General features: G+C 43.5%; 1 protein-coding gene across 2 annotated transcripts in view; it reads right to left on the bottom strand.

Moving 5' to 3' along the window:
• Positions 1-13856: 13856 nt before the first annotated feature.
• Positions 13857-26038, bottom strand: part of SEMA4F (ssemaphorin 4F) — a 35494-nt gene continuing 23312 nt past the window's right edge. For both annotated transcript variants that reach the window (XM_066267479.1, XM_066267480.1), the window contains 2 exons: positions 16810-16868; positions 13857-16219 (listed from right to left, as the gene is read on the bottom strand). In XM_066267479.1, coding sequence (XP_066123576.1) covers positions 15609-16219; positions 16810-16868 — 670 coding nt within the window. In that variant the 3' untranslated portion in view covers positions 13857-15608. The remainder of the gene's footprint in view (positions 16220-16809; positions 16869-26038) is intronic.

The following is a 26038-nucleotide window of genomic DNA, read 5'->3' as shown; positions in this document are numbered from 1 at the left end:
TCCGGCTCTGCCTGATGCCCTCAGATTTGACTGGATTCTTTCCCATAGTACCACCCATACACCTTAAACCTTTGAGAGGGTTCGGCTCTAGCAAGGAATCTATGGGCCCAAAGGGATGTGTCCACCTGGAGTTCCAACCTCTCTCTGTGTAGCCTCCATTACCTAGGATTCTGGAAGTCCCCATTTGTACCGTCACGAGCCTACTTCTAGAGCCTGGACAGGCCTCTTCCTTGGATCTGGAGAGTGGACCTCACTGCCTGTGTGTGAACTCCTAGGCCTGAGGGGTGACTGAGCCCAGTGTTTAGGGCTCCTGGGGATGCAGGATGGAACTAGGGCAAAGGAAGAGATGGATGGCTGGAGGCTGGCACCTGCATTTGTACTCTTGCTCTGGGCCCTGCAAATCCTAGGCATGCTAGGTATGAAAATGAGAGGCCCAGTCCGTGGCCTCAGGGAACATCAGGGACACAGCAAACCAGGTTTTAACATAGAATTTGAACTAAAGATTGTTTCTGTCTTTTCGCTTAAGCCACACCCTAGAGCCAGCCTTTAATATGCTATTCTTTCTATAAGACCTGCATCTCCTCAGGCAGAGGCCACCACAGCTCAAAATTCTCTCCTCTCAAAATGCTATCCAGCTCACCAAGACCTCAATCTTTCATCGGAGTCACACTCAGAAGAGGAGGGGGCAGTAAGAGAGTGCTATCTCACCCCTCTGTGCCTCAGTTTCTTCATCTGTCAAGTGGAAATCGTGATACCTACCTCTCATCCCACAGGATCACTTTGAGGATAAAATTAGACTGACCACCTGATCACACAACATCCATGGCTATTCCAGCAATGCTATCTCAAGGAGAAGTGTAGGGAGAGCTAATTTGGGGTGAGAGATACTGACACTCGGGGCCATGGGTCATGCATTAGCTGTGCCAACTTTTTAAGACCCCATGTTACCCAGCACGTTAGCCTCAGGACTAATGCCTCTCAATTGATGCCAATGGTATTTACTCAACTGATGAAACAAAATTTAATGCCAATCTAAGCAGCATATAGCCTGGGAAGACATATCTGCAGTGAGGACTAACTCTAACTGTGAGGAAACAGGTACACTTCTACTTCACTCATGGGAGGGCAAAATGGTACAGCCCCTGCGGAAGGCAATTTACAGTTCCTAACAACCCTGTATGGTGTTTCTTTGACCACACAAACCTGCTTCTGGGAATTTATCCCACTGGTATACTTTCACTCTTATGAGATGACATATCTATAAGGTTATTTATGGCAGCACAGATTATAAACACAAAAGATTAGAAATAACCCAAGGTCTATAAAGGGGGACTGGTGAAATATACTATGGTACATCTTTACAACTCAATATCTTAAAATGAAACAAGGAAGCTTTCTATGCATTTATGTGGGAAGCTCTCTTTGACACATTGTATTATAAAGAGTGGGAAATAAGAGGGCATTTTAATATTTTTTATTTGCTTATTTTTTTATTTTTTTTTTTGCATTTTTCCAAAGTGAGAAGCGGGGGAGGCAGTCAGACAGACTCCTGCATGTGCCCAACCGGGATCCACCCAGCATGCCACCAGGGGGCGATGCTTGGCCCCTCTGGGGTGTTGTTCCATTGCAACCAAAGCCATTCTAGCACCTGAGGCAGAGGCCATGGAGCCATCCTCAGCACCCAGGCCAACTTTGCTCCAATGAAGCCTTGGCTGTGGGAGGGGAAGAGAGAGATAGAGAGGAAGGAGGGGGGAAGGGTGGAGAAGCAGGTGGCGCTTCTCCTGTGTGCCCTGACCAGGAATTGAACCCGGGACTTCCACATGCAGGGTCAACACTCTACTTCTGAGCCAACCAGACAGGGCAATTTGCTTGTATTTTGCCAATCAGTCACTAGAAGGATACCTAAGAAAATTACTAAGAGTTGAGGGGGCCTTTCAATTATACCATTTTATATTTTTATTTTTAAATCATGTGAATATTTTAACTTAGCAAAAGAATAAATGAACAAACAAGGAGAAACCCTCTAGAATGCATTCGAGAGGGCAAAGAGGGCTGACTGGATGGCAGAGATCAGATGTGGCCCTGGCTGGGCCCCTGACCACTCTGAACTTCCTCAGTTGAAAGAAGAGAGAGGGTGGCCCTGTGGGCTTCGAGCTCCCTCCAGCCCCACCCTTCTATAAATAAGACTCTTTCTTGGATCATGCCCCATTTTATGTCATCACTCCCTGCTGTGCCCTTTCACTTGTACAAACAATTGCAAGTTGACTAAGCATGTTCAGCACCCTCAGAATCTTTCAATCCATATTTGGTTACTTCTTATTCTTTGATTACATTTGGCAATTGTCCATGCCCCAGTGCTTCTCTCTTAAGCTTATTCAGAAGCTTTTACATTTGTACTTTAACTTGGATTACTCCATTTAGAAAGCAATTTGGTCATATAAGTACACACAGCATCCTGTTTCTTAAGTAATCACTCTCTATATGACAAAGTTCAGTTCTGCTTGATTGATTCATTTGGTGTTACTTCTGTTAATGGTGGCAGGAATGTGATAAAAACCCATGAGTATGTCATATGGAAACTGAGATGAGCAGGGTTGCTCTGCTTTGTCATGGGAGACAAGGGCAAGGCTGAGGATTGAAGAGGAGCCCAGGAAGCAGCGTGCTGTGCCTGGCGCTCGGGTTCTGCCGTGTCTGTAGGGTTGCACATTACAGGAGGAGGCACGGAGAGAGGGGCTCAGCTAAAGGTTAAAGGAGAAGGGAGGAGCTCTATGAATGTAAGACACTAACTCCAAGGTTTGGTCTGGGCCCAGCTACAGCAGGAGGTGGCCCCACTGTCCCATTTGGCCAAGTGCCTGATGCTGGTGTGGACAGTGTTTGGTATAACCCAGAAATCCCAACAGCACAATTTTCTTTAAATATCATTTTTCCCCAAAACTTAAAATATTTGAATTTTTAAAAATCCTAATTACTCTCATTCAAACACAATTATTTTTCACTTTTCCATGTATACTTCCAGGCTCTGATGATAAGAACTTACTTTTCCAGAAGCAGAATAGTTATGCAAATAAATTTCTGCTATTTCATTTAACATTACTTTCTAAGCTTGTGGTCTCAAAATCTTTTTAATGATTATTTTAATGATTGAATGATATGTCATCGCATATATCCACTATGGTTTAGCTAACCATTTCCTTATGTTGGAGCTCCTTGTACATTTAACTTCTCCATTCTTAAGAAGATTTTCCTTTTTTATTTTATTTTATTTATTTATTTTTTTATTTAATGACAGGAGAGGAGGCAGAGACAGACTCCTGAATGCACCCCCACCGAGTTCCACCAGGCAAGCCCACCAGGGGGCAATGTGCTGCCCATATGGGCCCTTGCACTGTTTGAACCATTGACATTTTTAGCGTCTGAGGTGGAGGTTATGGAGCCACCCTCAGTGCCCAGGGCCAACTCACTGCAATCGAACCATGGCTGCAGGAGGGAAGGAGAGCAAAAGAGAAAGAGAGAAACAAGAAGAGGAAGGGAGGAGAAGCAGATGGGTGCTTCTCCTGTGTGTCCTGACTGGGAATCGAACCCGGGATATCCACACACCTGGCCGATGCTCCACTACTGAGCCAACCTACCAGGACCAAGAAGATTTTCTTTAGTATAAATTCTCATGAGGAGATAACAAGGTGAAAGGATATAAACATGATGGACATCTTCATTACTTTCTTTCTTTCTTGACCTTATCCTATCTCCAGCCATGGTGTGATTGAAATAAGGGTTAGAAATAATACACTCAAAGCACCTAGCACAGTGCCTAGCTCTAAGAAGGTGTTCAATGCATGATAACAATTATCATCTTACTTTGCTTTTACTGCATCCTGGAAAATCTAAGTGTGTAACCCTTGAGAGGCTGAAGGATTTGTGCAGCTATGAGAAAGCATGAGTATCAGAAGGAAGCATGACAGGTATCCAACAACCACTTACACACACGTGCGCGCGCACACACACATGCAGGAGTTCGAGGCCCAACTTCTTGCTGGGGACATTTTATAAAACATAAAAATAGATCATTGCCAAGATATCTAAACTCTGTCTATCTGAGTCAGAGTTTATCTGTCTAGCTATTTATCGCTAAAAGGCCGAACACTTTCCAATTCATTCTGACAAATTCCATTTCTGAGAATTTGTTTGAAAATATACCCACACATCTAAAATAATGTATTTATGAAGCTACTTGCTACAAAAAAAAAAACTGGACACACACCCAGTGTCTACCACTAGGGATCTAATAGTTGCCTGCACTGTGGCACCACGCGGCAGAACACTGTAGCTGTGAAAAAGAATGAGGAAACGCCCAATGAACTGATCGGGGACAGTTTCCTGGGTGTACACGGTGGGGCAAAAGTAGGTTTATAGTTGTGAGTACACAAAAAATAGTTTATTATTGTATTATCATTTATTAATTATTGTATTATTTTGCATACAAACCGCTGTAAACCCTGTATTGTGCAGTGAAAAGACAGGTTTAGCATGGAGCATAACGTATGCTGCTTTTCTATGAGATTTCTGAGAGCAGCCACTTTCCTTTCCCAGGCTGCAAAATCTCTGACATAGGATTCATCCCAAGAAACCAAGCCAGGCTGAGCAGCAGGACACCAGCAGGCTAAAGGGGGGAAATAGGTATCCTCACTTTAATGGATGCTGAAAAGGTGTGTGACCTAATTTAACATCCATTCTGACTCTCTGAAAAGAAAAACATAAAACCTTCTTAGTGTTAGAGACACAGAAGGAGGTTTCTCCCAAGATTATAAATGTGTTAGAAGCATAAAAACAGGAAGCATGGAAAACAATGGTGAAATCCTAAAGGCACTGCTACTAAAACCAGTGTTGAGTCAAGATTGAGTTCTATCTGGGCTTGTTTTGGAAGGTTTAGCCAATGTGCTAAAATAAGAATAAGGAAGAAGAAAGAAGCTTATCACTATTTCCAGAGGACGTGATGTTATGCAATAGAGTACTCATGAAAATAAGAAACACTAGGCATTAGAATCCTATATAGCTACCAAAGGTAATGGTGTAGATCCACGTGTAATATTGTGGAAATGTGTCCAAGATAAAATACCAAAGGGAAGAAGCAGGTTCAAACAGTATTATTCCATGATTTAATTTAAAATATACATGTACATAATATAGATAGATAGAAATCAGGAAGGAAATTTACCAAGATACATTTAGAGCAGGGGTCGGGAACCTACGACTTGCGAGCCAGATGTGGCTTTTTTTTTTTTTTTTTTTTTTTTTTTTTGTATTTTTCTGAAGCTGGAAATGGGGAGAGATAGTCAGACAGACTCCCGCATGCGCCCGACCGGGATCCACCCGGCACGCCCACCAGGGGCTACGCTCTGCCCACCAGGGGGCGATGCTCTGCCCCTCTGGGGCGTTGCTCTGCCGAGACCAGAGCCACTCTACCACCTGGGGCAGAGGCCAAGAAGCCATCCCCATCTTTGGAGCGCCCAGGCCATCTTTGCTCCAATGGAGCCTTGGCTGCGGGAGGGGAAGAGAGAGACAGAGAGGAAGGAGGGGGGTGGAGAAGCAAATGGGCGCTTCTCCTATGTGCCCTGGCCGGGAATTGAACCCGGGTCCCCCGCACGCCAGGCCAACGCTCTACTGCTGAGCCGACCGGCCAGGGCCAGATGTGGCTCTTTTGATGGCTGCATCTAGCTCACAGACAAATCTTTAATAAAAAATAATAATAACATTGCCTGACCAGGCAGTGGCACAGTGGATAGAGTATCAGACTGGGATACGGAAGACCCAAGTTCGAGACCCCGAGGTCACCAGCTTGAGCAAGGGCTCATCTGGTTTGAGCAAAAGCTCACCAGCTTGAGCCCAAGGTCGCTGGCTCGAGCAAGAGGTTGCTCGGTCTGCTAAAGGCCCACAGTCAAGGCACGTATGAGAAAGCAACCAATGAACAATTAAGGCATTGCAATGCGCAACGAAAAACTAATGATTGATGTTTCTCATCTCTCTGTTCCTGTCTGTCCATGTCTATCCCTCTCTCTGACTCTCTCTCTGTTTCTATAAAAAAAATAATAATAATATTAAAAATATAAAACATTCTTCACCATGGTATACTACTCAGCCATAAGAAGTGATGACATCGGATCACTTACAACAAAATGGTGGGATCCTGATAACATTATATGGAGTGAAATAAGTAAGTAAATCAGAAAAAAACAAGAACTGCAGGATTCCATACATTGGTGGGACATAAAAACTAGACTGAGAGACATGGACAAGAGTGTGGTGGTTATAGGGGGCAGGGGGAGGGAAGGAGGGAGAGGGGGGGTGGGGAGGGGCAAAAAAAAACTAGATAGAAGGTGATGGAGGACAATCTGACTTTGGGTGATGGGTATGCAGCAGAATGGAATGACAAGATAAACTGGACATGTTTTCTTTGAATATATGTACCCTGATTTATTGATGTCACCCCATTAAAATAAAAATTTATTTATATAAATATATATATATATATATAAAACATTCTCATGTATTACAATCCATTCATTTCCTGCCGCTCATGTTCATGGTTGTGGGTGACTGGAGCCAATCACAGCTGTCCTCCGGGACAATACCAAATTTTTATTGGATAATGCGTAATGTACACGGGTCATTGTATGGCTCTCACAGAATTACATTTTATTTTATTTTTTTTTTTTTTCTGAAGCCAGAAACGGGGAGAGACAGACTCCCGCATGCGCCTGACCGGATCCACCCAGCACGCCCACCAGGGGGTGACGCTCTGCCCACCAGGGGGCGATGCTCTGCCCCTCCGGGGCATCGCTCTGTTGAGACCAGAGCCACTCTAGCACCTGGGGCAGAGGCCGAGGAGCCATCCCCAGTGCCCGGGCCATCCTTGCTCCAGTGGAGCCTCGGCTGCGGGAGGGGAAGAGAGAGACAGAGAGGAAGGAGAGGGGGAGGGGTGGAGAAGCAGATGGGCGTTTCTCCTGTGTGCCCTGGCTGGGAATCGAACTCGAGATTTCTGCACACCAGGCCGACGCTCTACCACTGAGCCAACCGGCCAGGGCTCACGGAATTACATTTTAAAATATGTGGCGTTCATGGCTCTCTCAGCCAAAAAGTTTCCCAACCCTGATTTAGAGATTATATCTCTGGCCTATTGGGTTCCACACGATTCATATTTCTATATTTTTCAGCATTTTCTGAATGCTTTATAAGAGGCAGATTTATATAATTGAAAAAACAAGAGATCTCTTTTATCCACAAACACATGCCAATGAGAGTGCACGCAAAACTCATTTCAAGTTCATTAGAATGAGTTGTGTTTCTCCCAAAGTGGTTAGTGTTTGTGGCCTAAGGCCACTCCCCACCCATCCCCACCTCCCTGAAAAACCAGATCAGTCTGTTCTGCCTGACCCCTTCTTCTATGAAGGGGAACCCCAGATCTGTGAGTTCCAGGGAGGTCTACTCTGGGCCTGATTCCCCAGGTGACCATGGCCCCTAACATCAGTACCTATATCTAGTCCTAGCTTAATCCTAGATGTCTGTAAACTCCCAACCCTCTAAAGCTGCCTACTTTACCCAGAGTTAAGAGGGCTCTTCTTTGTGGTCATCCAGCAGAACTTTTTGCCTCCCCAGTGGGTGGGTTTGGAAATCATTCTGGCAGCCTCAAGCCTTCATAGGCCAAGCCTCTCTGCCCTACTACTGGGCTAAAGGTCAGGAGCAGAGCATGCTAAGTCCAGTAATCTCATCCCAGGTCTCTTAAGGACCCTAAATATCCCTCATTGGTGCCCATCCTGGGGCCCGAGCCCTATACCTCAAGCAGCTGGTTGAGTTCATTCTGCTACCTTATTCCTGTTGGCTACAATTGTGTCTGAACCCTGTATCTGCCACTGCCCGCCTCGTTGTAGAAGCACTGCCTGGCATAGGTTGCTGCTCTACATGGTGCATCCAGTCCTCTTAATGATTGTCCATCCTACCTAAGAGGTTGTGAGAAGGCCCTTACTTGGTCTCAATGCCTGCGGGAAAGAGGACTGGATTTGCCATTTCCCTGTTTCAACTTGAGTCATAATCTAACTTCTTCCTGAAGCGTCTTCTTCTGGTCTCTCCTGGTCCAGAAAATGCCACTCTGTCAGACAGTGGTCAGGCCAGCTCCATAAGGCTGGACCTCATCCTCCCAGCCTGGAGCATTCCCTCCAAATTGCTGTAGCATTGGAGTGAGGGACCAAGTCCCAGGGTGAGTCAATAGACAGAGATCAAGATTGGCCTTGATTATCTCAGGACTTTAAAAAAATTGGTCATTCCTCATCTCTCCAAAACCAACTTCCTATTAGTCTCATCTTTACATAATTCAGTTATAAACCAAGAAGTAACATACAAATACAAATACAAATGCCTTCAAATAGCTTTGCTTTGAACCTGGTAAACTTTACTTTCTACTCATTTCTATCTAACTTGGTTATTTGATTTCTAACTCCATAACATTTGAGGAAAAGTCAACTAGAAAAAGGGAAGGCAGCAGCTACAGAGCAAGCATCAGGAAGTGAGAGCCTGAGAATGATCACGTGGAAGGATCAGAAAAGTGTGAGAGCTCAGAGGGAAGCAGCAAAAAGCCCTGTGCGTCTAATACTACCTTGGAGCACAATAACTGATGTTTCTACTGTAACCCTAAATCACACATAAACCCGGGTCCCTTTCAGCATGCTCCCCAAGAATGCCAGGTGTTTGCAAAGAAGTCCCAGGCCTCTGATGGCTGCCCACCTTACCCAAAGTTGAGAGGGCTCCTTTTTGCCTTGCATCTATCAGAAGCTTTTGCACAACCTCACTGCACAAGCAGCATGGCCGATTCTCATAATTTGGATGGTGTTTCTCAGAAACTAATTCAAGTGTATTTTTACTACTAATACATTTATATACCAATATGTTTAAAGCACACATAGCATTGCTTTGCTGCATGTGTGATCGTTTCTAGAACTAGCTAATGAAGGGAAAAGAAAACTGGTCCAGCAAACTATTAATGACTTAATTTTTCTGTTTAGCTTCACTTTTCTCATAATACTTGCCTGAAGTATTTCAAAAGATTACTCTGAAGATGGAATGGGTATGTGCAAGTTCCACCTATAAAAAGGAATAAGGAGTGTGGTTTACTATAGTAATGATTCCTTTTATCTAGATTAAGTTGCAGATTAAAATTACAAGAGGAAGGAAAATTACAAGTACAGTCCATAGCATTAAAGGTTAGAGATTATATATCTTGCAGATAAGTGATTTAGAATTGGGCATGGCTCAGGGAGGGCTTCCTGCCAACATTAGCAATATGCCATTCTTTGGAGATGAGCGACACCTATTGCACCCTAAATGTACTGCAACTGACCTTGAAAACCAGAAGACTTTTTTTTTCCTATTCATTGAGAAGAGTGGAGGCAGAGACAGACTCTAACATGCTCCGGGACCAGATGCACCCCGCAAGCTCACTAGAGGGCGATGCTCTGCCCATCTGGGATGTTGCTCAGCAACTGAGCTCTTAGCGCCTGAGGCGAGGTCGTGGTCCCATCTTCAGTGCCCCGGGTCAACTAGCTCCAATAGATCCATGGGGGGGAGGGGGGAAGAAGCAGATGAGTGCTTCTCCTGTGTGCCCTTACCGGGAATCGAACCCAGGATATCCCACACGGGAGGCGGGAGGGGGGGGGAGGGGCACTCTACCACTGAGCAAACCAACCAGGGCCTTTTTTTTTTCAGACTTCAAATGAGCCATGACCTGTACAACTTTAGTCAAGCACAAGACACCATTGCAAAAATAAGAATTCAAATGTAATACATATTAATTGTAGAAAATAAAGATCATCTAATAACACCACCATCAACACTTAAACACTTTAATAATTTTTATTTTTTTTCTTTTAAATCATTTTTTATTTTTCAATTACAGTTGACATTATTATATTATTTTCAGGTGCATACCCCAGTGATTAGACATTACATAAATTGACACAATACATAGTTATTAGATTATTGACTATATTCCCAATAATATACTTTACATCCCCTGACTATTCTGTAACAACCAATTTGTACTTCCTAATCCCTTCACCTTTTTCATCCATCCCCCAGTCCCTCTCTAGTCTGGCAACCTTGACAATATTTTCTTTATCTATGAGTCTGTTTCTGTTCTGCTTGTTTATTTTGCTTTTTAGATTCCGTTGTCGTTAGATATGTACTTATTGCCTGTTTATTGTTCATATCTTTTATTTCTTGTCCTGTTCTTTCTCCTCCTTCTTCTTCTCCTTCTTAAGAAGACCCTTAATATTTCCTGTAATACTAGTTTGGTGGAAATAAACTTTAACTCCTTTAGCTTTTTCTTGTCTGGGAAGCTCTTCATCTGTCCTTCCATTCTACTGAGAAGCTCTTTATCTGTCCTTCCATTATAATTGATAGCTTTGTTCGGTAAAGTAATCTTGGTTGCAGATCCTTGATTTTCATTATTTTGAATATTTCTTGCCACACCCTTCTGGTCTGCAAAGTTTCTGTTGAGAAATCAGCTGAGTTTTAATCAACACTTACTTTAGAGCCACCATCACTGCCACTGTCATCATTACTCTTCATTCTTTCTTTTCATCTCCTCTCTCTGTCTCTTCTTCCATTCATGTTGTTTAAAGATAAAAATAAAAATTCTTCACCTGACCAGGCAGTGGCGCAGTGGATAGAGCATCGGACTGGGATGCAGAGGACCCAGGTTCGAGACCCTGAGGTCGCCAGCTTGAGCACGGGCTCATCTGGTTTGAGCAAAAGCCCACCAGCTTGAACCCAAGGTCACTGGCTCCAGCAAGGGGTTACTTGGTCTGCTGAAGGCCCGCGGTCAAGGCACATATGAGAAAGCAATCAATGGACAACTAAGGTGTTGCAACGTGCAATGTAAAAATAAAAATTCTTCATCGGGGATAACCATTGCTATCCACTTTGTGTGTGTTATTCCACACGTTTTTATGACAATGGAAATAATATATTACAAACACATGGCGAACTGTGGGTGTTCCAGTAAGAGGCTGATAGAAAGAACTTAAAGCACTGGGCTTGTGCTAGGTGATTTGCGGGAGGCTTTAAGGAAGCACCACTTTCCTCTGGATTGGGTGCTGCCAGGAATGGGCGTAAGTCTGTGATTGGATGCTGTAATAACTCTCATCCAGAAGAAGGGACACCAGCAGGATGCTGGAGCAGGTGGAGACTTGGTTAAGCAGCAGCAGCCACTCCTATCAACTGGGACAGGTGGATGCTTGGTCATTTTTGTGGTTTGGACAATGTTCCTGTTTTGTCTGTGCAGGCATGATTATGGGGTGGTCTTGTTTTTTTCTCAATCCATCACATCACAGCATGGCCTTAGTGGGATGTTGGTGTTCTGTGTGTGACACAAACTCCAAGGGCTCATTGTAATGCCAGCGCCTGGCTGTGTGGACTGCTTTTCTTCCCTTAACAATGCTGTACACCTTTCTTCCTAGCCAATATTGGGGTTATTTAACTACATTTTTCTTGTTGAACAGATTTTTGTAATATTTTAGGCTTATAATTAACACTAAAATGAAAACCTTTAGAAACATATTTTGCACATTTATGCTGTTATTTCCTTAAAATAAATTTCCAGAAGTGTAATTATCGGGTCAAATGATATATACATTTTTAAGTTTTTAATAGATATTAAAATAGAATGCCTTCTATAAAATTTGTACTAATTTCACTCCCTCACAAAACCTTGTCAGCACAAAAATCATTCACCTTTTTAAAAATCTTTGCCAGCCCTGGCTGGTTGGCTCAGTGGTAGAGCATCAGCCTGGTATGTGGCAGTGCCAGGTTCAATTCCCTATCAGGGCACACAGAAGAAGTGGCCATCTGCTTCTTCACTACTTCCCCTTCTCTGTCTCTCTCTCTCTTCCTCTTTCACAGCCATGACTCTATTGGTTTGAGCACATCAGCCTGGGCACTGAGGATGACTCCATGGAGCCTCCACCTCAGGTGCTAAACATAGTTAGTTGCAAGCATGGCCCCATATAGACAGAGCATCGACCCCAGGCAGGAGTTGCCAGGTGGATCCCAGTTGGGACGCATGCAGGAGACTGCATCTCTATCTCCCCTTCTCTCATTTGGAAAAGAAGAAAAAATAAAATTTTAAAAATGAGTGCCACCCCTACCAGTGGGCAGGGTCAAGTTGCATCTTTACCCCTAAACCCCAGGCCCATGGACTTTGGAAACCAAGGGAAAAAGAGAAGAAGAGAGTTCTTGGCTTGTACTTACTTCTCCACAGAGTCTGGGGAAGCCCTCTGAATCTGACCCCTTTTCTTGGCCCTTCCAATCACCCCTGGCCCATCTAACATCCCCAGGAAACTAGATCCTTCTCTGTTGCTTGCCCTTCCCCACCTCAACCAGGACCTGGCGTTTCACATCAGTCCAGGTGGAACCACACCTGCTATCTACTGGCCACACGAATTGCCATGTCACAGAGAGGCCTGTCCTGGGGCCCACCAGGGAAAACTTAAAAACTGCAAATATATTTCCTGTGCTTTTATTGTTAGCTTTTCCTCTAGCTGATGAAAACAATCTTTAAAAACCCCTACTCTACCTCTGCTACAACCAAAAAAGGCAAATCCTAGCCCCAAACTCTTGAGCCAGGCAGGACCTGTGTACAGTCTGTTGCAGCCATGACTGCCCCCCTCTAATAGGAGCAGAATAGCCAGGCCAGTCAGGGCCCAGAAGATATCAAAATGATCCTTTCCTGCCATCATGGAGGCCACCAGTGAACTGTAGGCTGCTGGGGAAAGGGAGAGAGCTGGGAAAGGATGTGAGTCGGCCTCCTGCTGAGTTAGAGTCAGTGCTGTGCTAGAGCTGCTTGGCTCATAAGAGCCAACGGTGAGCATCTTTCTGGCTCTATGTTCAGTTAGGTCATGTGGGTGGCAGCAGACCACTGCTTAGGAATAAAGAGCTGAGAGTGACCATTTAGGGACCAGGAACCAGAGCCAAAAACAGAAAGGAATTTAAGACTGAGAGCCAGAAAGTGAGGTACAAGCCCCATCTCCACCCCTCTCCCTGGCTGCTTTGATGCATGAAGCCAGGCAGGTCTCTGGCTGCCAGAATCCTCACAACTGTCCCTGCAGGAACCCTGCACCCTCCTTCAACTCCCTCGCCTACAGATCTTCTCCCTTCTGACACCCCACCCCCCAGTCCAAAGACAATGCAATCAGTTACACCATTTCTCTAGGGTTGGCTTCACATACCTGAGCTCTCACTTACTTTTGGGACTTGAACTTTCCAACTAGAGGTGGGTCTTCTCCCTTCATGCCTATTCCCATCCTTCCTCATTTTTCCTATTCCTCGTCCCATTTCCTCCAACCAGAACCACTGTTCAAGAACCGAATGCCCAAATCTACCATGACCTGACCTCTCCTCTCCTTGAGAAACTCTTCTCCCCACCCTTCACAGAGACCCTAGGCACCTCTGACATCTCCTCATCTCCTTTTCTCCTCACAAATGGAACTAGCCCATAACCCTGAGAGAGTGACGTGAGGGTAGACTCAAGAACACAAGCCTTCCTCCACTTCTATACAGAAGGGCTAATAAGGTCTCTAAGGTCAGACATACCAGAGGATTACAGAAACAGACAAGCCCTGCCTTCCACAGGCCTTGGATATTGGCAGCGAAGATGTGGCCAGAGATGACCCAAGTCAGGACATCTGTGTGAGGCATGGACCCTCCATCTACCAAATCATGCTTAAAGTGACTGCATGTGTCATGATTATTGTTCAGTTAGGCCATATGATTACAGCATAATATTCCAGTTTTTATACAACAACTACTTCTACTGGTATAGATAGTGCTTTATTGTTTACATGTTCTCATTTAATCCTTGTAGCAACCTTGAGGTAGGTATTATTATCCCCACTTTACAGATGAGTAAACCAGTGTTCCTAGGTTAGATTACTTGCGGAAGACAATACTTTTTAAGGGCACAACCACTGATAATTCCAAACCCAAGGGGATTCTTTTGGGTAGTTCACAGGCTGCTGCCAAGGAAACTAGAGCTGAAAACTTCAACTGAGAAGGGCTGGGTCATTCCTTGGAGCTCAAGCTGGGGGAGGGGTGTCCCTCACCAGGATTGAACGAGGCACATTCACAGGCCAAGATCAAAGCTGAGCAGGAAAAGTCTATAGCATCTGCGAGTAGTGAAGCAGGAAGAAGTCTTTAAGTTTGGTGCGAGTTGGTAGTGTCTTCAAATATGCTCAGAGCCCCACTTCCAGTGACGGGAGAAATGAGTGGGCATCCAGCAGCAACAAGTCCAGGGGCTGGTCACAGGGCAGGCGGGGCGAGGCAGGAAGAGCTGCTGCTGAGGGCACCATCTCAGCTTGGCCAACAGTGTGGTGACCTTGGGGCAATGGTCCTTTAACTTTGTTAAGGCCTTGAGAATCTGATGAAAGTCATAAAACCTTCCCCCAGAAAAACACAGACACACAAGTACAGACAACACTTTGCATACAATTTCAGGGAGTCCATGGACCCGCACCGGAGAACTGCCTTAGGGCAAGGGTGTCAACCTGAGTAAAGTCACTGATAGAAACCTATCTTCATACTTCTTATATTTCCTCTGACTGTTCTCCTACTGTTGTTCCCTAATATTTAGAATGTTGTGAAATTTATTTTTAGTGGGAGCCAAGGAAAGGCAGTCCAGCCTACACTCCAGCCAGAGAAAGAGCAGCTGTGCATGGCAGTGGTGGCAGCCAGGAGACAAAAACAGAAAGATGGGGCCACATGTACCACTGCCCTTCCCACCCAGGTCACTTTAGGAGTGTTCCTCAACCCAAGAGAAGGGCTGTGAAAAGTGGGGGGGGGGGGGGGGGCAAGCGGTTTATTTCCTTTAGAAAGGAAAACCATTCCTTCACTGGCTACAGGGCCCAAAGTTCTGCCAGCAATGCCTCCATCCCAACCTTCCCCCTTCCTACCCCCCATGAAGACACCTGAGGGTTGGCCTAGTCATTCATGCACATTTGGCCAGGTCTCCTATGAACACATATATGCACATGCTCTTTCACAGAAGAAGGAAAACTGGGATGGAGGGAGATCTCAGGGCAGAGAGTCTATGATGTAACATGGGGATCATGCACTCCCCACAGAGAATTAGATTAACTGGGAAAATGAGCAAAATCACCCTACGACTCAGTGCACATTAGCCCCCAACCACTTCCACAGCTCCTCCTTCTAGCCAGGGTCCAACCAGAAAGCAGTCATAGCTATGTCCTATGCCCCTCCTAAACTTATGGGCCCAAAATCATAGGCCAGGGCTGAAGGGGTTACAGGGCTTCAGAGAGCAGGGATGGAAAAGGTCCTGATTCACTGCAGAAAGAAGTTCTGATCACGTGGAAATCAGGAATCAGGACTCAGACAAGGGCCTGGCCCAGAGCCCATCCAGGCCCAGAGAAGGCAGATGCTGAAGTCAAGAGACCACTCAGAGGCCGAAGAGAACTCAGAGGCTATGAAAGGCTTCTAGGTCCAGTCACCCCAGCATCTCAATGGCCACTCCATTCCAGTGGTCTTCATGTACTAGTGGTCACTGCCCAGCCTTAAATGGATGTTTCATCACAAGTAGCCAAAGGAGCCCCAGTTAACCGAATGTGGGCTGGGCTCGGGTAAGAGTCAAGCAAGAAGGGTGTTGGGAAGCCACCAAAACCACTGCCCCTCTTGCCTAGGGCCAGGGGCAGCCGCTCATCTTCAGGAGAGGGAGAGGGAGGATCCTGGCTGTAGCTTGTGGTCCCAGATGGTGGTGCCCCCAGGTCCAAGCCCACCTTGTCTCTAGCCAGAAGTTCCCTCTGTCGCCGTCGCTGCTGACGCCGACCAATTAGGAGGAGAGTCAGAGATGCTGCAAGAACCCCTAGGAAGAAGCCGGCCAGTCCAGCCCCCACTGTGTGGGCCTGGCTCGGAGGGCTCCGCTGGCTGCCCCATACCAAGCTGTAAGCAGCTACTACACGGGCTGCTCCACCCTCCTGACATTCACAAGCATAAGCCCCCATGGCCCCTGGGGTTACTACCACCTCTAGCCCATCCCGCCGAGGAGTAAGAGCAGTCACTCCACTGGGCTGGTGCCACACACAGGATGCCCAGGCTGAGCTTGGGGAACAGGGCAAGACCACATGCGCAGCTGTAGCCACAGGAACTTCAAACACTACCGGGTGTTCTGCAGAGAGACAGCAAAGGCACAAGAGGCAGTGAGGCTATAGGCTGGGGGTGTAATAGAGAGAAACATGGGGGATCAGATAGGAGAAGGGGCCATGGGAGCAAAAGTAAAAAGGGATTCCTGAAGAGGATAAGGCCCTGGGTCACTGGCTGCCATATCTTCCAGGGCAGGGGTCCCCAAACTACGGCCCATGGGCCGCATGCAGCCCCCTGAGGCCATTTATCCGGCCCCCACCGCACTTCCAGAAGGGGCACCTCTTTCATTGGTGGTCAATGAGAGGAGCATAGTTCCCATTGAAATACTGGTCAGTTTGTTGATTTAAATTTACTCGTTCTTTATTTTAAATATTGTATTTGTTCTCGTTTTGTTTTTTTACTTTAAAATAAGATATGTGCAATGTGCACAGGGATTTGTTCATATTTTTTTTATAGTCTGGCCCTCCAACAGTCTGAGGGACAGTGAACTGGCCCCCTGTGTAAAAAGTTTGGGGACCCCTGTTCCAGGGTCTAAGTTTTAAAGTGGATCTAAAATGGACCATTTTCTAGCCCCTTTCCACCCACTCCACCCACATTTCCCTAAACCAGACAGACCTCCAGGTTCTTTAGGGCACAAAGAAGAGACATCTGCTGACTCTATGTCCTGGACCAGCCTACAAAGAAAAGATTATTTGATGAATCCAGAGTCAACACTCCCTTCTACCCTCCTCAGTAACACTGAACATTCAGTCACTTGTTATAGCTCTCATCATCTCATAAATCACTCCTGCAATTATCAGTCAACATGTTCATCATTAAAATTTTCCCCAGTATCTCTTATACTACTCATGATATTTGCCATGTCAAATTTGATACATATTCTACAGGCCACAGAAAATTAATTTGCACTAGGTCTGTTGGAAAGATGTTTGGTGTTGTGCCTTAAAAGAAACATGGGAACCTTCCAAGAAATGTAGCTAGCTGTCCACAATTACAAGATCACTCTGGAAAAAATATACTAAAGCTATGGGGTTTTGGTTTATTTCTTTCTGTTAAAAAAAAAAAAAAAGGGAAGGCCCTGGCTGCTGGCTCAGTGGATAGAGCAGCAGCCCGACTTATGAACGTCCCAGGTTCAATTCCTGGTCAGGGCACACAGGAGAAGTGACCATCTGTTTCTCTTCCCCTTCTGCTCCCCCTTCTCTCGCTTTTCCTCTCCCATAGCTAGTGGCTTAGTTGGTTAAAGCATCAGCCCCAGACACTGAGAATGGCTTGATTGGTCCTAGCATCAGCTTTAGGAGCTAAAAATAGCTTGGTTGAGTCAAGCATTGGCCCCAGGTGAATCCCAGTCAAGGCACATGCAAGAATCTATCTCACTATCTCCCCTCAAGAAAGAAAAAAAGAAAGGGAGGGAGAGAGGGAAGAAGGGAGGGAGGGAAGAAGGAAGGAAGGAAGGAAGGAAGGAAGGAAGGAAGGAAGGAAGGAAGGAAGGAAGGAAGGAAGGAGGGAGGGAGGGAGGGAGGGAGGGAGGGAGGGAGGGAGGGAGGGAGGGAAGGAAGGAAGGAAGGAAGGAAGGAAGGAAGGAAGGAAGGAAGGAAGGAAGGAAGGAAGGACTTCTCTATAAAAGTTAATCAGGAGAGAGAAGATGGCAGCGGAGTAGGCGGATGCACAGACACCCAGCTCTCAACACCAAACTGGAATACAAATCAATTTAGAAAAAATCAGCATGAAAAACCAACACTGAACTGCAAGAACAGCTCTCAAAAACCAAGGAGCAAAGAGGAAGCCACAATAATCCTGGTAAGGAGTGCCTGAATCTCCTCTGCTTACAGGAAGGGAAGGAGGGGGGTGAGGCTGAGAGCCCAGAGAGGATTTCACAGAGGAAAAAGAACAGAAACTACTGCTCACAGCCACTTACCTGGCGACCAGGGAGCAAGGTGGGTTGAAAAGACCAGCTTATCTCCCAAGTGGAAAAGACAGGGAGAGGGACAGACTGTGAGGGGCTAAGGTATGCAAGAAACAAAATAAAAAAGCTGACTCATTCGTGCTGGAGGTGGCCATAGCTGGGGGAGGGACTGAACCTTTCACAAAACAGAGCTGAAGTGCTTCCGGATCAGAGATCTCCGGACATCTATCCAGCTCCAATCAGCACAACAAGACACAGCTGAAAACAAGAAGTGGGGAGGAGGGGCAGTAACTCAGGTCTCCATGGAGATCTGAGATACACCTCCCCCTACTGAAGCTGAGAGAAAAAACCCTGCCCTCAGTGAGATTAGTTGGAGGAAGAGACCTTCAGCTCTCAGGTTACACCCACAGCATTCCTGGATACAGTTTCAAGGAAGCCCCCTGCTGAGATCAGTTAACAAGAATATCACCTGTTAAGAAAACAAACAATTCAAGACTTCAAAGCTGCCCAAATCCGAAAGTGGATTACAAATAATAGCTGATACCAACCCACGAAGACCTAAAAATAACACAACTGAAAACTGGAGGCAGACAACACCAAGCCTAGACTCGATCAACTCTACAAATAAAAAAAAAAAAGAAGAAGATGAGAAAACAAAGGAGTGCAATCCAAATGAAACCACAAGAGACACTTTCGAGAGATGAACTGAGTGATATGGAAATAATCAAACTTCCAGATGCGGAGTTCAAAATAATGATTGTAAGGATGCTTAGGGATCTTAGAACAACAATGGAGGGGGAGTTTGAAAACCTAAATAAAGAAATAGCAAGTATAAAAAAGAATCAGTTGGAGACGACAAATACAATATCAGAAATAAAGACCACAATGGAAGGAATTAAAAACAGGATAGATAGAGCAGAGGATCGAATCAGCGAGTTAGAAGACAACTGGAATGAAGGCATGAAAGCAGAGAAGAAAAGAGAAAAAAGACTCAAAAAGTCAGAGGAAACTCTTAGAGAGCTCTGTGACAACATGAAGAGAAATAACATCCGCATCATAGGGGTTCCTGAAGAAGAAGAAAAAGAACAAGGGATAGAGACTTTGTTCAATCATATCATAGCTGAAAACTTCCCTAAATTAATGCAAGAGAAACTCTCACAAATCCAAGAAGCACAGAGGACTCCATTAAAGAGAAACCCAAAGAAACCTACACCAAGACACATCATAATTAAAATACCAAAGCTAAGCGATAAAGAGAAAATATTAAAAGCTGCAAGAGAAAAAAAAGTTATCACCTACAAAGGAGCCCCCATAAGGATGACATCTGACTTCTCAACAGAAACACTTGAGGCCAGAAGGGAATGGCAAGAAATATTCAAAGTAATGCAGAACAAGAACCTACAACCAAGACTACTTTATCCAGCAAGGCTATCGTTTAAAATTGAAGGAGAAATAAAAAGCTTCCCAGACAAAAAACAACTCAAGGAATTCATTACAACCAAACCAATGCTGCAGGAAATATTAAGGGGCCTGGTGTAAACAGATAAAGTGGGAAAAGAATACAGAAAAAAAAAAAGAAAAAGGAATACACCTTTAAAGAAGAAAATGGCAATAAACAACTACATATCAATAATAACCTTAAATGTAAATGGATTAAATGATCCAATCAAAAGACATAGGGTAGCTGCGTGGATAAGAAAACAGGACCCATACATATGCTGTCTACAAGAGACACACCTTAGAACAAAAGACACACACAGATTGAAGGTAAAAGGATGGAAAAAAATGTTTCATGCAAACGGAAATGAAAAAAAAGCTGGGGTAGCAATACTTATATCAGACAAATTGGACTTTAAAACAAAGGCTATAGTAAGAGATAAAGAAGGCCACTACATAATGATAAAGGGAGTAATCCAACAGGAAGATATAACTATTATAAATATCTATGCACCTAATATAGGAGCACCCAAATATATAAAACAGACTTTGATGGATTTAAAGGGCGAGATCAACAGCAATACTATAATAGTAGGGGATTTCAATACCCCACTAACATCACTAGATAGATCCTCAAGAAAGAAAATTAACAAAGAAACAGCAGACTTATTGGAAACACTAGATCAACTCGATTTAATAGATATCTTCAGAACCTTTCACCCTAAAGCAGCAGAATATACATTCTTTTCAAGTGCTCATGGTACATTCTCTAGGATAGACCACATGTTAGGGCACAAAAGTGCTCTCAACAAATTTAAGAAGACTGAAATCATATCAAGCACTTTCTCCGATCACAACGGCATGAAACTAGAAATGGATCACAGCAGAAAAGCTCAAAAATTCTCAAACACATGGAAACTAAATAGCAGGGTGTTAAATAATGAATGGATTAAGAATGAGATCAAAGAAGAAATAAAGAAATTCCTAGAAACGAATGACAATGAGCATACAACAACTCAAAATTTATGGGACACAGCGAAAGCAGTGCTGAGAGGGAAGTTCATAGCACTACAGGCACACTTTCAGAAGCTAGAAAAAGCTCAAATAAACAACTTAACCCTGCATCTAAAAGAATTAGAAAAAGAACAGCAAGTAAAGCCCAAATGTAGTAGAAGGAAGGAAATAATAAAGATCAGAGCAGAAATAAATGACATAGAGGCTAAAGAAACAATACAGACGATCAATGAAACTAGAAGCTGGTTCTTTGAAAAGGTAAACAAGATTAATGCACCTTTAAGTAGACTCACCAAGAAAAAGAGAGAGAGGACTCAAATAAATAAAATTAGAAATGAGAGAGGAGAAATAACTACTGACACAACAGAAATACAAAATATTGTAAGAAAATACTATGAAGAACTGTATGCCAAAAAACTAGACAACCTAGGAGAAATGGACAAATTCCTTGAAACGTACAATCTTCCAAAAATCAATCTGGAAGAATCAGAAAACTTAAACAGACCAATTACACCAAAGGAGATCGAAACAGTTATCAAAAAACTCCCAACAAAGAAAAGTCCGGGGCCCGATGGCTTCACAACAGAATTCTACCAAATATTCAAAGAAGAACTAACTCCTATCCTTCTCAAACTATTTCAAAAAATTCAAGAGGAAGGAAGACTTCCAAACTCCTTTTATGAGGCGAGCATAATTCTGATTCCAAAACCAGGCAAAGACCACACAAAGAAAGAAAATGATAGGCCAATATCTCTGATGAATATAGATGCTAAAATCCTCAACAAAATATTAGCAAACTGGATCCAACAATATATGGAAAAAATCATACACCATGATCAAGTGGGATTTATTCTGGGGAGGCAAGGCTGGTACAATATTCGTAAATCAATCAATGTGATTCATCACCTAAACAAAAAGAAGGAGAAAAACCATATGATAATTTCAATAGATGCAGAAAAAGCATTTGATAAAATCCAGCACCCATTCATGATCAAAACTCTCAGCAAAGTGGGAATACAGGGAACATACCTCAACATGATAAAAGCCATCTATGAGAAACCCACAGCCAACATCATACTCAATGGGCAAAAATTAAAAGCAATACCCTTAAGATCAGGAACAAGGCAGGGGTGCCCCCTTTCACCACTCTTATTTAACATAGTCCTGGAAGTCCTAGCCACAGCAATCAGACAAGAAGAAGAAATAAAAGGCATTCAAGTTGGAAAAGAAGAAGTAAAACTATCATTATTTGCAGATGATATGATATTGTATATAGAAAACCCTAAAGTCTCAGTCAAAAAACTACTGGACCTGATAAATAAATTCAGCAAAGTGGCAGGATATAAAATCAATACTCAGAAATCAGAAGCATTTTTATACACCAACAATGAACAGTCAGAAAGAGAAATTAAGGAAACAATCCCCTTCACAATTACAACCAAAAAAATTAAGTACCTAGGAGTAAACTTAACCAAGGAGACTAAAGACTTGTACTCGGAAAATTACAAAACATTGATAAAAGAAATCAAGGAAGATACTAACAAGTGGAAGCATATACCGTGCTCATGGTTAGGAAGAATAAACATCATTAAAATGTCTATATTACCCAAAGCAATTTATAAATTCAATGCAATACCAATTAAAATACCAATGACATACTTCAAAGATATAGAACACATATTCCAAAAATTTATATGGAACCAAAAAAGGACACGAATAGCCTCAACAATCTTAAAAAAGAAGAATAAAGTGGGAGGTATCACACTTCCTGATATCAAGTTATACTACAAGGCCATTGTACTCAAAACAGCCTGGTACTGGCATAAGAACAGGCATATAGATCAATGGAATAGAACAGAGAACCCAGAAATAAACCCACAGTTCTATGGACAACTGATATTTGACAAAGGAGGTAAGGAAATACAATGGAGTAAAGACAGCCTCTTTAACAAATGGTGTTGGGAAAATTGGACAGCTACCTGCAAAAAAATGAAACTAGATCACCAGCTTACACCACTCACAAAAATAAACTCAAAATGGATAAAAGACTTGAATGTAGGCCGTGAAACCATAAGCATCTTAGAAGAAAACATAGGCAGTAAGCTCTCCGACATCTCTCGGAGCAATATATTTGCTGATTTATCTCCACGGGGAAGTGAAATAAAAGACAGGATAAACAAATGGGACTATATCAAACTAAAAAGCTTTTGCACAGCTAAAGACAACAAGAACAGAATAAAAAGACAAACTACACAATGGGAGAACATATTTGACAACACGTCTGATAAGGGGTTAATAACCAAAATTTATAAAGAACTTGTAAAACTCAACACCAGGAAGACAAACAACCCAATCCAAAAATGGGCAAAAGAGATGAATAGACACTTCTCCAAAGAGGACATACAGATGGCCAATAGGCATATGAAAAAATGCTCAACATCACTAATCATTAGAGAAATGCAAATTAAAACCACAATGAGATATCACCATACACCAGTCAGAATGGCGCTTATCAACAAAACAACACAGAATAAGTGCTGGCGAGGATGTGGAAAAAAGGGAACCCTCCTGCACTGCTGGTGGGAATGCAGACTGGTGCAGCCACTGTGGAAAACAGTATGGAGATTCCTCAAAAAACTGAAAATCGAACCGCCTTTTGACCCAGCTATCCCACTTTTAGGAATATACCCCAAGGACACCATAGAACGGCTCGAAAAGGAGAAATGCACTCGCATGTTTGTGGCAGCATTGTTCACAATAGCGAAGATATGGAAACAGCCCAAGTGTCTGTCAGAGGACGAGTGGATTAAAAAACTTTGGTACATATATACTATGGAATACTACTCAGCCATAAGAAATGATGACATCGGATCATTTACAATAACATGGATGGACCTTGATAACATTATACGGAGTGAAATAAGTAAATCAGAAAAAAAACTGAGATGAATCCATACATAGAAGGGACATAAAAATGAGACTCAGAGACATGAACAAGAATGTGATGGCAACAGGGGCAGGGGGGTTGGGGGAGGGGGGAGGGGGTGAAGAAGGAGAGAGGGGTTAGGGGAGGGGAGGGGCACAAAGAAAACCAGATAGAAGGTGACAGAAGACAATTTAACTTTGCGGGAGGGGTATACAGCACAATCAAATGTCAAAATAATCTAGAGATATTTTCTCTCAACATATGTACCCTGATTTATCAATGTCACTGCATTAAATTTAATAAAAAAATATTAATATTAAAAAAAAAAAAAGTTAATCAAAATTCTTTGAGGGTCAGTAAGATGACTTTGTTTCATTAAGCTGCTCATCTCTGTGTAGTAACTCTTTCTTGAATAACTGTTGGGCTCTATTGGCCTCTAACAGATCTGTTTCAAATAATACAATCCTGGTACTTTTAGGATTTCAGTGGACTGTGTCTGACAGAGGGACAGCGAGACAGACCGCTCACTCTGAACCTCTGGGCACCACTCCCAGAAAGAGGTAGGCCAGTGAGACCCTTAGTAGGCTGTCAGTGAAGACCAGATGGAAGTTCAGTCTGAATACACAAAAAGAGCAACCAAAGGTAGACTCCATTTGTGTGTGAACTCCTTCAATATGAACTGAGGACCCTGGCCGGTTGGCTTAGTGGTAGAGCAACGGCCAGGTGTGTGGAAGTCCCAGGTTCAATTCCCGGCCAGAGCACACAAGAGAAGCACCCATCTGCTTCTCCACCCCTCCCCCTCTCCTACCTCTCTGTCTCTCTCATCCCCTCCCACAGCCAAGGCTCCATTGGAGCAAAGTTGGCCCGGGCGCTGAGGACAGCTCCATGGTCTCTGCTTCAGGTGCTAGAATGGCTCCAGTTACAGTGGAGCAACACCCGAGATGGGCAGAGCATCACCCCCTGGTGAGCATGCTGGCTGGATGCCAGTTGGGTGCATGCAGGAGTCTGTTGGACTGCCTCCCCTGCTTCTAACTTTGGAAAAATACAAAAAATAAATTAATTAATTAAATAAAATATGAACTGAGGCTCCTGAAATGAGCTCTGAGTCTGATACAAATACATTAAAGTCTCCTGGGTAAAACCACATTTGCTTAGTCTAGCTGGAAGTAGGGAACATGGGAAGGTCCTCTGTGTAGCTATAGCCACAGGAATTTCACAGTCTAAGTTTTTGCCCTTGTATGAATTGAAGTATGGAGGGTGGAGTGCACAGAAGTACCAGGTTGGTAATTTCTTGTCTTACCAAGAAGTACACTGGCACACACACACACACACCACAAACTTCCCCATATACACACACACACATATATATTGAGGAGACTCTGAGGCTCAATTACACAGAATACCCAAGACCAGTGAAATTCTTATTCTAATAAATAGTAAAACAATAAAGGAAAGAATAAAGCACTTGCTTTTGCCTGAGTTGTTTCAAAGTTCTCCCCAGAGAAACTAAAATACCAGGTCAAGGTTCTTAATCAAATATTGATCCCTAAAGACTACTACTTTTACTTCTAAAATATTTATAAGTTTGGGGGTCAGTAACGTAAAATATACAGTAAATTAACTGGGCTTCAAAATAGAAAATCACAAAGTCAGTCTGAAAAAATACTTCCCAAGCAATCAACTAAAAATTACTCATTTAAAGGGAATCTCAATTAAGGATTAAAAGACTTAAAAACAACATATCAACTAATTACAACTGATGGACATTATTTGAATCCTGACTTAAGCCAACTATTTTCAAGTATATGCAATTGGGAAAATCAGGACACTGGTTGGATATTTGATGATAGTAAGAAACTGAAACTGAGGGCCCTGGCCAGTTGACTCAGTGGTAGAGCATCGGCCCAGCGTGTGGATGTCCCAGGTTTGATTCCCGGTCAGAGCACACAGGAGAAGAACCCATCTGCTTCTCCACCCTTCCCCCTCTCACTTCTCTCTCTCTCTCCCTCTTTCCCCCTCCTGCAGCCATCACTCAATTGGAATGAGTTGGCCCTGGGCACTGAGGATGTCTCCATGGCCTCCACCTCAGGTGCTAAGAAGAGCTTGGTTGCTGAGCAACAGAGCAATGCCCCAGATGGGCAGAGCATCACCCCCTAGTAGGCCTGCTGGATGGATCCCAGTTGGGGTGCATGTGGGAGTCTGTCTATGCCTCCCCTCCTCTTACTGAATAAAAAAGAAAGAAAGAAAGAAATTGAGTTTTTGGTATGATAATAATATGGTTACATTTTTTAAGCCCTGCTTTGTTAAAGATACACACAGAAAAATTTATGGATAAAGTGATATGATGTCTGAGATTTGCTTTCAAATCATTGAGAGTGAGTGAAGGTAAAGATGACCAAGATTGGCCAGAAGCTGATGGTTGTTAAAGCTAAATGATAAATAATTGAAAATATGCTATACTATTCTATTTTTCAATGTTTGAAATTTCCTATAATAAAAGTTTTTATGAGAGTCCTCATCTGCTAGAGATATACACTGAAATATTTTAGATGAATACAATGTCA

Source organism: Saccopteryx bilineata, chromosome 3, assembly GCF_036850765.1.
Source record: "Saccopteryx bilineata isolate mSacBil1 chromosome 3, mSacBil1_pri_phased_curated, whole genome shotgun sequence".
NCBI lineage: Eukaryota > Metazoa > Chordata > Mammalia > Chiroptera > Emballonuridae > Saccopteryx > Saccopteryx bilineata.
The sequence above is the reverse complement of the archived record's forward strand: the minus strand, read 5'-3'. Positions and strand labels throughout refer to the sequence as shown.